Here is a 17,500-nt window from a genome sequence, read left to right on the forward strand (position 1 = left end):
GTAACTTAAGAGGAAAAGCAGGATAGTGGTCACTGCTATATGGATATTTTGGTTGCAGAATCGTGGATGAAGCTTATTTGCAGACATCTCCAGCACTGTAGGGAAATAACACTGTTCATGCACCTCACGCAGTGCACAGTAGGCATTACTTAAGGTTCTTTACAGCCTCCCTTCGGGCCCTACTTGCAACGCCTTTCATTCCTTTTATTCGGAAGGTTTACTTTGCGTACAGTTCCTTAAACACAGCGCCAGACGTCCACTCACGTCTCGCTTGTGCGCCCTCTCTCGCTTCTAGAGTTTTAAGGTTTTTTCTTTTAATAAATGTGCACATTAATGTGGGCACGTTCACAAACCCTGAAGACCTTTTGCTGCTAAGCAGTATTTCTCATAACTCTGTGCATATTCAAGGTTTCAAAGGTTTGCGTGCAGGCATAGAGAGAGAGAGAGAGAGAGAGAGGTTACGAGGATTAGGATGTTTCAAAGACTTGTTAGTCCATCCGAGGGGTCACCGTGTGCTCACTTATCTGTAGGAGCAGGTTTCACCGTTCATTCACAGTGTCCTAATGATTTTGTCAGAGAGAGAGAGAGAGAGAGAGAGAGAGAGAGAGAGAGAGAGAGAGAGAGAGAGAGAGCAGTGGGCAGATTTATTACTTACATGCTGGAGAAAGAGAGAGAGAAAGCAAGATTGAGAAAGATTGGCTAGTTAAATACTGTAGTTTGGAAAGAGACTAAATCGATTCCTTAAAAGGTGAGTTACGGAGAGAGAGAGAGAGAGAGAGAGAGAGAGAGCAAGTCTACAACATGATCACGGTGGCAGGATTTGTTACTTATTATCTGGAGAGAGAGAGAAGAGAGAGTAGATGATGAGAGAGAAGAAGAGACGAGAGACGAGAGAGAGCAAGATTGAGTAAGATTGGTTAGTTAAGTACTATAATTTGAAAAGAGACAAAATCGATTCCTTATAAATTAAGTCAGAGAGAGAGAGAGAGAGAGAGAGAGAGAGAGAGAGAGCAGTGGGCAGATTTGTTACTTACATCTGGAGAAGAGAGAGAGAGAGAGCAAGATTGAGTAAGACTGGTTAGTTAAGTACTGTAATTTGAAAAGAGACAAAATCGATTCCTTAAAAGTTGAGTTACGGAGAGAGAGAGAGAGAGAGAGCAATCACAATCTATCTTGGGGATAATATTCCCCAGGGGGACTTCTATCCCTCTGGCCACTGGACGCGATATATATTAAGCGAAAAATATCCCTTTTAAGGGAAAAACACCACTTGGGTAATGAACGCTGGAAGGGGTCTCGAATTTATTGCGAGGGGAAAACCTGGAGGGGGACCTGGATGCCAGGAGGAAATTGAACGTTTTGTGTATTTCGTAACGAAAGTCTTTAAATCCGGATTGCATCGTTTATCTCCATTTTGTTATCCATTCTTCAGCACAGTGAACTTTTCATGTTTGTTCGTATATTGTTATTTTCATCGTTCTCCCAATACGTTTCTCGTCCTTTACTTTTTCCTGTAAGGGCATTTGGTTCCGTGGGTGCTTCTTTCAGCCGTGTTCATATGGATGCCTGACCACTGTATTAATAGTGATAATATTAATAACAATGATATTAAATACTATTAAGTAGAATAAGTCTTGAAAAGAGGAATCGAGCAATTTCCTTAAAGCTTTCTGCACAGATTTATCGTTAAGTATATATACTAATAATAATAATAATATAATAAGTAATTAATAATAATAATATAATAATAATAATAATAAGAATAATAATAATAATAATAACACTGTTTCCGCGCCGTATTTACGGATGCAGTGAATGTCTGACAAAATTATCATATATTTCCTTGATTTTCATTAAAACGTGAATGAATGATTTGTAGGATTACTTATGTAAATTAGTGAGTACAGGCTTCCTGTTGGAATTAGACTGGGTGCTCGGCTTTCAGTGTGTCCCATTAGCATTAGTACCAGGCTCCTAAAGCCTTTTATGAGTTTCGAAGCCATGATTCTGGAGCAATGCTGCTACCTTCATGCCACAAGAATTTTGGTTATGGCTCGTTAAAGAAACAAGTGCTTGCATACAGCCAGAATTGCCTCTACTGTTTTAAATTGTTGGCTTTCGCCATTGTATTTTGGTTTTTGTTATGGTTATTTGTCACATTCCGTAGTTTTTTTATAGCTCATTGCAAGTTTAACCGAAATGTAGGTACGGTAAACTCGCGCCTAACACTTGTTTTTCATCCAAAGTTCTTTTCAAGGAATGAAAGATGGAGATAAAATTGAAATGGTGTCCTCTTCTTCTGAATTAGCTACGGGAAGCACAAGTTAACATTGTAGATTAATTGAGCTTAACAGCAGATAGGCAGGAGTTGTGTTTACCAACATATGGCTCTATTGCAAATGCTCACTTTAACACTTGGCCATCTATCTCATACGCTCTTTCGTTATCTGTTCGTGTGTGTGATTACTTATTCGCCTGCTATAAATTCGTGCTCACATATTCACCTAGAATATGTATAGGATCGAAAAGTTTGTTAATCTGAATACTTAAAGGATGCAAAGCTTAAAGTTGTAATAAATGTTCAGGGCCACAAAAGCTGACTGTTACTGGAGTGTTATGAACACAAACGCCAATAATGTCATGTTGAGGGTTACAAAAGCAAGTAACTGTAATGTTTAAGTACAGAAGGCCTGTCGATGTGATATTAGAAGACAAAAAACCAGCGGCATGGTTGGTATGGTATTAGCGTCCCACCTCGGTGGTCGCGGGTTCGATTCTCGGTCATTCCATTGAGGAGTGAGAGATGTGCATTTCTTGTGATAGAAGTTCACTCTTAACGTGGTTCGGAAGTCACGTAAAGCCGTTGGTCCCGTTGCTGAATAACCACTGGTTCCATGCAACGTAAAAGAACCATACAAACAAACAAACAAAAAAGGTTAGTTAATTTGGATAATAAGAACCGTAAAAGACAGTTGCTGTGAGCTTTAACAACCACGAAGGACAGTTATTGTGAATTTAAAGAACCACGAAGCCCAGTTAGTATAAAATTTAAAGATATTAGGCCCATTTTCAGTCATTTTTAAGGAACGTTGAAGGTACTTCTTGAGACTGTTCAAAGCCGCAAGAACGTTTAACATCAGAAAGTCCAGTTACTGTGAATTTTAAGGAAAATAAGGCAGATTCGGGAATTGCTAAGGAACACTTGATTCCAGTTACCGTGGCCATAAGAGCATTTTGTGAATCTTAAAGGCCATTAAGTCCAGTTTCTGTAGGTTTTAAGGCACACAAAGCCCAGATACTGTGAATTTAAGGACAGTAAGTCCATTCTCAGTAGTTATTAAGAAACACCATTGTCTGTTACTGTGACTACTATGAATTATAAGATTCTGTGTCTGTGACTATTGGAGATGACAATGCCCAGCTACTGTGAATTTTAAGGACAACAAAGTTTAGTTACTTTAAAGCCAGTTACTGTTACTATTAAGAGCTATAAAAGCCAGCTACTGTGAACATTTAAACACCACATAGCCAGTTACAGTGAATTTTAAGTGACGTAGGTTACCGTAAAGGTAAAGGGACCTAAATGTCAGTTACTGTAAATATTAGGAACCTTGATGGTCAGTTCGTTTGAATAAAGTGGCCCAATCCCAATTTCTATGAACAATAAAGTCAATAAGGCCTAGGTGCTCTCGATACTCAGAACATAAAATCCAATTGCTATTTATATTATAAGCCTTGAAATGTGGTTACTGCTAACGTTATTAAGAATAATAAAATCTAGTTTATGTAATTTTGCTTTATTTCAGACTGGGATTTTGTGTAGATCTGATTGAAATGACTTTGTCTACTGCATGATCCTGGCATGGAGACCAGTTACTGCTCATGTTCATTACTAAAACCAAATTATTGTGATCAGAATGTCAAATGTCAAATAGTCCATTCACTGTAAATACCAAGGGCCATAATGCTCAATTATAAAGAAGTGTTATAAATGTCAGTTGCAGTAAATATTCAAGTCCAAATAAATGTGATGCACTGTTAAGTGTTATATGCCAAATTTATGAAATAATCATTAAAATAGCAAATTCGTAGTAATATTGATGGTCACAAAGTCATGATAATGTGAGTATTAATGCTTTAAAGATCAAATTACTCTGAATATGAATATTAGTCGATATTAAGGATTACGAAGTGGTTCGGAATCTTAGGAACGGAAAGAACTTGTTACCAAAAAGTATCGTATTTTAATGAATCTTACTGACTGTGGAAAATGAAAGAACGCAAAATCTGATTGCTAAAAGGATTAGTGTTTTACCGACTGGTGCCTGAGACTTTGAAAGGAGAAATTGGTCGCCAGTCTTCAATTTTATAGTTACCCATGAAAAACCAGTTCTCTGTGGAAGAAAATCAAGCTTCGTAGAAAATGGGTACGATCAAGGAAAACGGGACCCTCATTGATAATGGATTCGTTCCTTTCCCTGGAGAGAATTTTAAAGCTTATAACAAGGCTTACTTGTAATTTTAAAATGAGACTCCTAATTTTAGGTAAATTACATATTCATAAGCTTTGGCTCTAGCTAGATACAAGAGAAGCAATGGTGGAAAAACTGACTGGCTCTAAATGTATACTGCACTTGTGTTTATTGATTTTTCGTCGCCGACCAGGTAATATCAGAGTTGGAGGTTGTCATGCATTTGTATTATTTTATGAAGTTATAATAATGAAATAAGATAGAAGTGTATTTGTTATAAGTATTCGATATAAGTATTTTAAGTATTATGCGGTATTTTGCTGTTACAGTCATTTCTAGATTGACTCAAACTTTTAGGCAAATTACCTGTTTATGGGGACACACAAAATATATCGCATGTGTAGTACACATTCCTCTGAACAACTTAATTCACATACATCAAAGGAAGAGTTAGAATGAAAATATATAAAACAATGAATTTTTCGTGGATTATACATTCTTATTTTTTTAAGAAAGAGAAAAAGTGTTATACTTGAAGGTAAATGTAGCTTACCTGTACCAGCACATGCCGGCGCCAATGACAGCACACACAGCAGCAGCTGTGCAGCCGGCGACGATTGCTGTGAAAGAGTGAAGGGGAAATTAGGCCTAGTTTTATATTCAACAGCTTATCAAAGCTGAAATGAGCTGTAGCCAAAGGACCATCTTTTAAAAAACTGATGATTCTAAACAGAAAAAGGTACTTTATTCAAAATACTAATGCAAGAAAACTGATTATTTAATAGAGCATTATGCCTAGTTTTATATTCAACAGCTTATCAATGCTAAAATGAGTTGTAGCCAAAGGACCATCTTTTAAAGAATTATGATTTTAAGTAGAAAAAGGTACTGTATTCAACATACTAAAGCAAAAAAACTGATTATTTACTAGGATATTCCAGAAGCTATTAGGTTTACCCTGCAGAAAATCTCAGAACTGAGGGTTTCCAACAGAAATTCACAAAAACCTGATGTTTCTGCAAATAACATCACTAATAATGAGTTTATTCATCAAAATAGAATACCTTAGCAATATGAATGTTATTCAACAAGATATTTCCAGGGGAAAATAAAGGTTATTCATTGGCTCACCTCAGAACAAAATAACCAAGTATATAATAGATAAAATTAGTGTTATTCAAGACAATATCACTGAAGAAAAAATGTTTCTTCATGGAAATTATCGGGAGGCATAAAAAAAAAAAAAAATTGATTATATGTAACATAACAGATACAAGAGGTCTCGTTAACGGATATGTAGATAAAAAGAATTTTTGTTAACAGGATATCGAGAAAATTTTAAGGTTATCCTTAAGAGTAATTATTACAGTAAAAGTTTTTTTTTTTTTTCACATAGAAAATGACATATTACAACAAGCAAATATTGCGGTTTTTTTTCCTTCAGCTTATCATGGTTTCAAGTCGGGGCTTTCAACATAATGACACGAAGGAAAGGAAGGTTATTCAAAGAATATCAAACTATGTTGGACCGTTATTAGTCATCATCACCATTTCATGTCCATCTGATTATATTCCCAGTAAACTCTCTCTCTCTCTCTCTCTCTCTCTCTCTCTCTCTCTCTCTCTCTCTCTCTCTCTCTCTCTCGCACGCTATCATAATGCCAGCCTTGTTTTAATTTACGATTATTGGTTATGAAACGAGGCAATACCATTAATGCAATATCGGTTAAAAATAACATATTCTATATTATTCCAAACCATTACTGTCAGATTTCCAAATAAGAGAGGAGGTGGGCTCCTCTCATACTTTTACCCCCTTAATGGTATAATTTTTTTCTCTTTAGTTTTGATAGTGCTATTATTATTATTATTATTTAAAAACTATGAGATTCGTTGGGATAATCTGTGGAGAGCACATGACACTTTTGACCTCTTTCTCGCTAAAGCATTCCGTATTATAGTAATTATTATCAAGCATTTTCGGTTCCAGATCGGATTAGATTTATATCATTATGATTCGAATATCATTTTGTCGTATTCAGGAAATATGCTTTAGGAAGATTTTTACGATCCTACAGTAATAGATTCTGTGTATGTATATACATAAGTATTATCCGAAATTACATAATCGTATCATATAAGAAAATCTTGGAGAATAATTCTACGTTCCTGTCGACGTTGTATTCAGTTAGATAAAGGAAATTGTGTAAGCTTTTTAGAGCTTTTTTTTGCTTCTATATCGGCGCGTCTTCGGATTGATTATAATTGAAAATGTGCCAGGTCTTAAAAAAGACTATTAGCTCCGAAAAGAGCCTCCACAGACGAGAATATATATACAAGAACCATCAGATTTATGCAACATAAAAGAAGATAAGTCATAAAGCAAACGAATTTGCATCTAATAAAAAGGATGCAGTCTAAAGTAGGAGTGGATTTGAGTCGCTGACAGGCAAGAATCTTCTGGAAATTTAGATTTGGCGAATTCGAGGGTTCTGTTTGGCCAGTTTTTCATACCACTCACTTGCACAATGTGACATCCTCTGCTTTCCCCTCGTGTTTCCTCTTTCAGTGATGAACATGATATAACATTCGGGAGACATGTCCGATTAACTTTTTTATCTTTGTGTCCTGCTTAAGTTGAGGGGAAATGGCTGCCATTATCTTTGTGTCCTGCTTAATTTGAGGGGAAATGGCTGCCATTTTCTTTGTGTCCTGCTTGTTTGAGGGGATGGCTGCCAGGGGTTTTCTTTGTGTCCTTTGATTGAGGGGAAAAGGGCTGCTATTGTCTTTGTGTCCTGTTTAATTTGAGGGGAAATGGCTGCTATTATCTTTGTGTCCTGCTTAATTTGAGGGGAAATGGCTGCCATTATCTTTGTGTCCTGCTTAATTTGAGGGGAAATAGCTCCCAGTATCTTTGCGTCCTACTTAATTTGAGGGGAAATGGCTGCCGTTATCTTTGTGTCCTGCTTAATTTGAGGGGAAATGGCTGCCATTTTCTTTGTGTCCTGCTTGATTAGAGGGGAAATGGCTGCTATTATCTTTGTGTCCTGTTTAATTTGAGGGGAAATGGCTGCTATTATCTTTGTGTCCTGCTTGTTTTGAGGGGAAATGGCTGCTATTATCTTTGTGTCATGCTAAATTTGAGGGGAAATGGCTGCTGCAGCGTGTGCAATTTGAAAAGTATTTTTTTCAACAATATAGAGCCTCAGAAGAGCCGATTATAAACTGACCGAGTAATACGCAGGTTAAACGCAGCAACTCACAAAGTATTAAGAAATGTAACCTTGTTCAGGTTATTCGAAAGATTCTATTTTAATGATGAATCATATAACACCGTGAAAAGTTTTTTTTACCAACCCTCCAAGCGATACATTAATTTTTTTTCACTATAAATTGCCACGAGTCACTTCAAAATGCACCATTTGTAACACGTGACTGATAATCATGTATCATTGAAGAAACGCCCGTCATTGATACATAAGTGAGTGCTTGGTCAATATTTTGATGTGTAATTTCTTCCTGAACTGTCTGTCATTCAGGTCTGCCTGTTCTGGTGCCAACATGCGTCATTCATATCACCTAAAGCTGGCTTATCTAAAAAAGAGACCAATGAGAACAGTGTTTACTTAACTAGCACTGATGACTCTGCAGTTTCTGTTATCTGTGGTAGTCAGACGTTTGGAATGAGCCGAATAGCATCCAATTTTTCGTCATGGTTGATGGTTTTGGACATTGTGGCCAACAGTATCTCTCTGGGATGAATTGAGTCTAAATTTTCACTCCAGAGGGATTGGAAAAGAGGTTAACATCACTTCCGTGATCAGAATCAGTCCACTCTTTTTAGGATACAGTATCATGCAGTGTTGTCCAAACATTTTCGCCTATTGTACCCTTTATTACCTTCTCCTATTGTTACGTACCCCCCCTCGCCCACCATGGCTGACCAAACTCAGTATTTTTTTAGGATAATCATGCAAATAGTATATTAATTATGAAAAGACTGCATTATAGAAGTGTTGGTCAATAAATTCAAATTTATTGCACAAATAAAAATTATTTAATAACAAAATGCTTGAAAATTATTTACACAACTTAATGTGAGATGTGAGGCTAATGTTCATTGATGGGATGTTTCTGTTGTGTGTGTGTGTGTGTGTGTGTTCCTTGCTTGTTCACGTACCCTCATGATCTATGTTGCGTACCCCGCGGACCCCAGTTTGGACAACACTGGTATACAGGTATGTTATAAAATTATATTTAGACTCCCTTCATTAAGGTGAAAACGTTAAACGCCAGAGTATATATTTGAATGCACACGTTAAGAACATTAGAAATTCCTAACCTTTTATGTTCTTAGCGATACTCGTACACCAAAAGCCAGATTAAATTAATCACGATAGTCTGTCAGATACACTAGGCACCTGTCATACGTTACTGTTAGAACCACATGCTCTCACACACATGCACTGTCTCTACTAGCAACTGCTTGGTCTGCTATGTGAACCACAATGCCATCATTTATGGAAGTTGCTGCAACAAACTCTCTATTTCCCACACAGCATTAGAGTCTACATAACTTTTTCACATATTCATCCATGTCCTGCTATCCTGAGTAACCTTCAGTGAGACATATTACCTATTGTTGAACATTTCGCCCACGCTATCTAATTGGGATAATGCTGGTTAGAGAAACTTAGTGAATAAATCAACTTTGGTGGTAATGAAACGTTTCCAAGAAGTCGCTTTTCTGCTCATAAAACTGCATTTGTGAGAGTTTAGGTTGCAACAATTTGCCGGGATTTTCCAATCAGCATAAATTAGCAATGAACAAATATGGGCTCTTAACACGTTTCGCGTCCTGTCTTGTTTACATTTACTTGTGAACCCTGACCAGTATTCTGAAAAACATACTTGGATACGTTCTGGATTTTCACTTGATAGCAGATATAATTGTATTTCATGAAATACATTATATGTATATATATATATATATATATATATATATATATATATATATATATATATATATATATTATATATATATATATATGTCTTGTCCTTGTATCTGAGATGATTGTCTTAAACCTTTAATTGCACCCATTGTTTATGCTTGTTTGGGGAAGTTTTCTCATCTTCCAGGTGTGTCGGATTCTAGGTACTAATCTCTTTATAATCCCTATATTTCAGTTATACGAATCTTCTTGTACTGTCTTTTGCCGCATTATGACAGTTTCTGCTCAGTAAAGGACGTTTAACGTCGAAAGGTCTCGCAGATCCTCCTTCGTTTATTTTTCCTTCGTGGCATATATCTTTATAAACTCATATATATGTATGTATATATATATATATATATATATATATATATATATATATATTAATATACATATATATATATACTTTATATAAATATAGCTATTATAAATATATATATATCTATATATATATATATATATTATATTATATATATATATGTAATATCCCCGGTGACCTCTTTAACTACTTCGTTTGGATCTTAGGCATCCCCCTTGGTGGACCAATCTTGGCCAGAAAACAGAAAGTATGATGGGGAAAGTAGGAGAAGTTTTAGGGGGTTTTTTAATTGGGAAAATTTACACAATGCATCCTTGGTAAAAAAAAAAAAAAAAAACAAAAAAAGCAAAAAAAAAAAAAGTTAACCAGATTTTGAAATGAGCGAAAAATCGCAACTGCCTTTGGTTGACTAGGAAGAAATACAGAGTAAGGAACGTACAACACACACACAAACGAACAAACACAAAAAAAGGAGGAAGGCCAAGGGTCCTCTTGGGAAAAGAGGGACGTGATTTAAAACCGCTCAAGAAACTACTGTAAACCGATTTATCTCTTTGCATAAGTTACTTCTGGAACGAATCCTCGCCCTCTTTCTTTTCTTATTGGCATGCTCTCTCTGAGAGAGAGAGAGAGAGAGAGAGAGAGAGAGAGAGAGAGAGAGAGAGAGAGAAGGCGACCGGGTTGAACATGACCACCTCCTCTCTCATTTATTTTGAATTCTATTGTTGCTTTTGCTTTTCCAGACTTGTAACCTGGCATTAGATTTACTGATATTTCCTGGCCATTTTTTCTTCCCCTTCCCACGGCCTCTACCTTTTCTCTCAATCCAATGCCATAAAATAAAAACGTGATTCACCTTTTAAGAAAAATATTATTGAATTAAGTTTCTTTACTTCTCACTGTGCCATCCCGGAGCATATTCCTTAATTGGGGGAATATCATTGAATCCTTCTAATCTTAGAGAAATTAGGCAACTATCTCTACAGAGAAATTAGGCAACTATCTCTACAGGGAAATTAGGCAACTATCTCTACAGAGAAATTAGGCAACTATCTCTACAGAGAAATTAGGCAACTATCTTTACAGAGAAATTAGGCAACTATATCTACAGAGAAATTGAAACGGACTCTGCAGAAATTAGGCAACTATATCTACAGAGAAATTAAGCAACTATCTCTACAGAAATTGAAACACTCTGACAGAGAAATTAGGCAACTATCTCTAGAGCAACTATCTCTACAGAAAAATTAGGCAACTATCTCTACAGAGAAATTAGGCAACTAAGTCAGTAGAGAACGAACGGAACGGACGGAAAGTAACAGAAATATACCAACAGGGAAACGTGGGATGCTGCAGAGAACCTACAGCACTGATTGATTGATTGACAGCTTAGGTTACAACGAAATATGAGAAGGGAAAGGTGAGGGTAAAGAGAAAGAGCAGAGAGTGAACGTGCTAAGGGGGGGAAAGGTAGGAGAACAGAGGCGAATGGTGGAACAAAAAGAGAGGCTTCGAACAGTTTTAGTTAACTGTGTTATTAATCTGTTCTCCAAGCAAAGACAGGTGGGGGTATGCTGTCTAATAACTATATTAGTATTGTTGTTGATGTTGTTATTATGTGGATACATTCTAATAAATTCGAGAGGGACTTTTACTTTGGAAAAAAAGCTTCCTTAGGGTAGAAATCCCACAGTCTTGTATGACAATGTATAAACAAAGAAGAAAAAAAGGGAGAAGACTCCGAGAACTCTGAGTCAGGGAAAACGGAAGGAGAAAGAGATCGGGGCTACATCTCGGTAAAAGAAACAAAAATAAGCAAGATTTCATTTCCAATTTCTCTTTACTCTTTACTTGAGGTTAGGTTCAGTATATAGAATGCTATGGATTCGTCAACGCATTAATCTTTAAACTATCAGTCACGTCATCCCCTGATTTTTGTGAACTGTTGCCCTGAGTATAATAAGTTCAGCATTGGTACTTACGAGTTAAAAGAATAGGAAGATGTTGGCTATCTTCCACATTTTCAAAACCTGACGGTTCTCTAGTGCCTTGAGAGAGAGAGAAAGAGGGGGGGGGGAGAGTGGTAACGTTCATCATGAACGTATAAACTATATGAAAGACCGAAACCATTGTTGTCTCATGATTACCGTGACTGAAATCAGAGAAGGAATTTCAACAAATGTATTTGTTCACAGTACTGAAGTACTGCAGGCCTTCTTGCAGTTGAGAAAATGTTTTGAGAGTTTTATATCCAAAGACGAAACATGATAATGGCCGTACTGTGGAGGATTGATAAATCAGCTGATTCCCTAAATACTAAATTTAAATATTCAAGAAGAAACTCAAGTATTTATAGGTCGTTGGTTGATCCTTTGATTACAGTTGTCCTTCCCGTAAGCAAACAAAATGTCAGGAATTAAAAAATGGTCATGGAATGAGTGTTCATTCAAGGCGGAGGTTTCATAAGATTATTATTGAAATATTCTAAACAGGGGAATTTATTGAAGCGAGCTTACGGCTGACTAACAAACATGATAAAATATTTGCTAGGTATACCTCCTGTTTTACTCATTAATTTTTAGCACTGTGCCCATTGCACTTATCCCAAAGTCAGAACGATCTATTTTTCCCCTTCCTGAATAGCATTTCGAAAGGAAAGAATTAAGTTAGGAAACCCTATGACTGTTTCAAACAATGGTTTAAGTTCTAGTTACAAGTCTCAGACCATCTCCTGTAGTCCTGTCAAAAACTGCTTTAAAGTTGACCTTCAATATCCTGTATAATTACATTAATTCAAAGTACTTGCTCTGTAATAACTGATATATTTGCAGACAATGATTAACTACATGTGGTCCCCTATTAGACCTAACGACATACATCTAAAATAGTTGTTAGTTTAGACGTGGTAAAATTGACCTAGATAACTAAAGGCTCATATATAAGCTGCCTATCTTTGGTGTAAGAGGTTATGTACTTCGTTTCATTCACATTTTTTATTTATAAAGACTAGGAGCAGATAAAGGTTGTTGTTGATGATTGATTAATCTCATGACGCATGAAGTGGCGTGCAACAACTTCGTTCAACAGAATGCCATACGTTTGAGAGAAAATTAATTTGTCTTTACTTAAAGCACCATGCACCATTTTCTGTATATGCCTAACTTAGTTTCTGAAGTGATGTTTATGTTTGCATATATTTCTTTGTGTTGTCATCTATTTGTGCATTTGCTTTAGGTTGCACTTTTCGTACTTTAGTGCTGCTTGATGACCTTTTTGAGTTGCTCCATGAGAATGTTTGTTGATGTTGACTGGTAAAAACAAAAGGAATAGAAATAAATGTGTGAAAACAGGATCAGTTTCCAAAGGGAACTGGTTATATATCATTGAGTGAATATTATTCAAGGGTAGGTCCCTGTCCTAGATCTATCGAGTAGAAAACAAGAACAGGGGAAAAGGAACGAGTAGGAGAAATCCAAAGTCTGGCATTACAAGGGAAAAACGAATACGTCGTTAAAAACCTTGCAAATTGAGGATCACCTTTTTCCATTTAGACTTAAAAAGATAAGCGAAGTGTTGAAAGTGCTTAACCTTTTACGAAGTCTTCTTGATTATGGAGGTCGACCCCTGATCTTCTGGCCTCAAGGTCCCCAGTGTGAACAGTTTTGTGGAACCCGAGAGGGTAATTGCATTAAGGCAAACAGCCTGTAACTATCTCCAAATGTTATGAGGAAAAATAAGAATGAATTTTGTGACGCTGGAGATGAAGTCATACGGGGTGAGAGGAGATTGCGGTAATTAGGTACATCATCAACTTGAATTACTGTTCGTCTGCGCTGATGCATCTTCATTTCTGTTGTATTTTTGTCTTTAATACTCTCTCTCTCTCTCTCTCTCTCTCTCTCTCTCTCTCTCTCTTCTCTCTCTCTCTCTTCGGAGGCTTGCTAAGGAATTCAGTCGTCTTTAGGGCTTGCTTAATATGAATGAAGATAGCAAAACTGTATTTAATTAGAGGTTACTGCTATATTAAAATATGTTATTTGCAATTTGTTAAAGTTTGAATGGATCTCATAAATGAAACGTTTTTTTTTTCTTTTGAAACGATTCGGCTGCAAATGTGTATAACAACTTGTATAGGCATTTCCTCAAAGGATGTAGCGAAGTGGTTGTTCTCTTAAGTCTTCACAGCAGAAGACTTAACTGGGTATGGTGCACTCTACTATAGTAGATCCACATCAACCTTGCATTTGATGTCTAGACCCGTCCCTTACGACGCTCCTGACTGGCTGTTGATGAGCCAATCACGGGGCTGGAAACCCTCATCTCTCGAGAGAGTTCACATAGGCAGGACGTATGTTCCACCTCCTAAGGGATGCGTCTTTCAAAAGTATCCCTCGGGAGAGGGGGAACATACATCCTTCTTAATTGAACTCTCGAGAGAGACTGATAACTTCCAGCCCTGTGACTGGCTTATCAACAACCAATCAGGAGCGTCGTAAGGGACTGGCCTAGGCATCAAATGCACGGTTGATGTGAATCTACTAAAGGCCCTAAAACTGAAACCATTGCCTTGACTGGAGATCTCTTGTTATCGCTCACCTTGCTGTTCTTCAAGGCTTCACTGTATCCCTTGTAAGGACAGGACAGGTGTTTAAGCCTCTTTTTATTTTTATACTGAATTTAAACTTGATGCGACCATCAGTTAGCCACACCAACTCTCACTTAGTTGAACCTCACCATATCATATTTGTGTCTCGAGTAAGCAACTTTATACAGTTTTCAGTGAAACGTGTGATAGCAGAGATCAAAATAAAATCCACCTCATCGCTCCTATTATGAGAGAGGCTGAATTTGCAATTGGTGCCATCAGCCATGGAACTCAGTGTATTAGTTCCAGCTCTTGGGTTGTGTTGTGACCATTGTCTCACGTAGCAGACGATTCCAAGTCGTCGTAATCAATTCAGAATGAGATTCAAGTTGAAACATTCCGGTAGCTGTGATACAAGCTGCGGTGGGGGGTAGTGGGCTCATTCAGAACTGTCAACTAGGTGCAAACCATGTACGTACAATTATAGTGCATATCTGAACACTTGAAAATATTTTGGTTTTAGAAGACATAGGCAACTGTAACTTACCTAGATATTTCTTATTCAATTGAAAATAAAGCTGTATAAGTGACTCATCATCAAAGACTTGTTCCATTTTTATTAAACATTGAATTTTGTGACGAGAGCAAAACCAATGCCATGTAATTCGCCTCTCTATGAATATTAAATTAGCGGCCTTTAAATAGGTCAAAGATAAAGCATTAAAAAGGTACAAAATGAATTGAGAAGACAAATTCATATATATAAATAATTTACCCACCGGTGAAGTAGATATCATTGAGTTGGGTGTGAGGGTCCGCCTCGTGCAGGACGTAACCCGCATTCTGCGCATGTGCAGGTGACCTGTTCATGTAGTTGACGGCTTCGGGCTGAGATGTTGCTGCCGAAGCTGAAAAAAGGAGAAATTGTCAGTAAAAACAGATTTAGGAAAATACTACATGTATCATTTATGAAATTATTATTGTTGATGGAGTTACGAAACATCCCAAGTAATTAGCAAACAGAAAAGACAAGTATTAAATCAGTAGTATTGACTTATTGTTAATAAAAATACCTGTTTGGTAAACACCGTTGCTGGGATGTATGTGTGTGTGTGTTTGTGTGTGAGAGAGAGAGAGAGAGAGAGAGAGAGAGAGAGAGAGAGAGACCTTACAGACCTTACATCTTGTTCGGGTTGCATACGTGTGGGAAGAAATGAGAGATTGTGATAAAGATTAGAATAATGAAGGTGATGATAGACAGCGAAGAAGGGTTTTGAAAAGAAAAGAAGACATGGTGTTCATGCTGGAGAGAGAGAAGAGAGAGAGGGGGGGGGGCCGAAGGAGAGAGAGAGAGAGGGGGGGGGGCCGAAGGAGGGAAGCTCATTGTTATTAGGTTCCTTTTACATTTCATATTCCGCTAAAAAAAAAAAAAAAATCACGCAATAAACCGGTCTGATGACATGCAACCCTCACTGAAATAATTAGCTCTGCAATTTAAAGCTCATGTCAAGGGAGTCATGCAATACAAACATATCATTAACATTAATTTTTCTTTTCTTTACATTTTATTACCCACTGAACACAGAGCATAATCCTGGAAATCATCTGATATCTTGCAAAGCATGGACGATTATAACTTGTCATATATACGTATATATATATATATATATATATATATATATATATATATATATATATATATATTATATATATATATATATATATATATATATATTATATATTATGTACATACATACATACATACATGCATGCATTGCCGACAGTGGTGGATTGCAGCCAGAGTAGAGGAGGGTATAGGGCAATTAACTTCATTCTAAAAGACTAACAAAGTTCAGAAGGGTGAACCCCTTTCAGAGCCACTCCCCTCAAAGGGATAAGAGCTTATATTGAATATATATTATATGTCTGTTTATGTGCGCGTGTGTATTTTATATGACGCTCTATACAAAAGCTTTCAGCCATTACTCAACGCGGTTCTCCTCGCTGGTAACACTTCTTAAGCATACGGCACAAATATTTTAATATATCTCTTACTTTTAGCTCTGCCTTCCTGTGCAGAAAATATAAACCATGATTAGAGTTTATTATTACGCAATCAACGCCTTTCATAGCCAGAGGTAAAATCTATGATTGAATATATTTTTGTGAGCAACAAATCCCGTTGCAATAATTAGAAACTTGCAACAGTCCTTAGAAATATGATGGTTCACAATGCCACCAGAAAACCATTAAAGAGCCAGAGATACTAGCATTAGTTGAAGCTATATAGGTACCTGTAGCAGTAAAAACAGAGAACGAACCTTTCCGCGTTGCTCAATTGCATTAAAACGACTTGACAACGCGCACAGCGCCGCTCTTCCTAGTGAAGAGTGGCTGGCTATTAGGCGCGCACGCACGTCACTCCTCTTGGATAACAAAGGCGTGTAATGCTGTCATTAAAGGCGTCGTCCATTATGTTTAATAGCACGGAATATTTTTCTCCTTAGAAACAAAGAACGATTTCCTGGGAATTAGAATTTTTAGGAAGGGCGATTATTATGTAGTTTTGGTGCCACTCAGAGCGGAGCAATATGCTTATGAGTTTATTAAGGGGAAGTTGGGTTTATGTTTCCTTATATTGTAGACTTGTGGAGTGGCTTGTGTTCTGGAAGTGTTCCGCGCAGGAGATTCATATGTGATTCACGTGTCGGGGATGAATGTGGAAATGAATATTATCTTGTTTGGTTTGTGTAAACATCATGATTAGATGAAACAGCATATTGTTGTGTGTGTGTGTATATTATATATATATATATATATATATATATAAAAGAGAATAATAATCAATTAGGGCTTTAAATTTTTGTATCGCGTAGCCTAGAACAAAGGAGAGCTGAGGCAATGAATATATATATATATATATATATATATATATATATATATATATATATATATATATATATATATATATATATATATATATATATATATATATATATATATATATATATTTATGTATAATATATATATATATATATATATATATATATATATATATATATATATATATATATATATATATTCATTGCCTCAGCTCTCCTTTGTTCTAGGCTACGCGATACAAAAATTTAAA

General features: G+C 36.5%; 1 protein-coding gene across 1 annotated transcript in view; it reads right to left on the reverse strand.

Moving 5' to 3' along the window:
- LOC135197811 (neural proliferation differentiation and control protein 1-like) overlaps window positions 1-17,500 on the reverse strand; it is a 326,436-nt gene that overhangs the window by 134,423 nt on the left and 174,513 nt on the right. Inside the window, 2 exon segments of the mRNA XM_064224941.1 lie at window positions 5,026-5,092; window positions 15,147-15,275. Coding sequence (XP_064081011.1) covers window positions 5,026-5,092; window positions 15,147-15,275 — 196 coding nt within the window.

The sequence above is a fragment of the Macrobrachium nipponense genome, chromosome 21 (genome assembly GCF_015104395.2).
Source record: "Macrobrachium nipponense isolate FS-2020 chromosome 21, ASM1510439v2, whole genome shotgun sequence".
Taxonomy (NCBI): Eukaryota; Metazoa; Arthropoda; class Malacostraca; order Decapoda; family Palaemonidae; genus Macrobrachium; species Macrobrachium nipponense.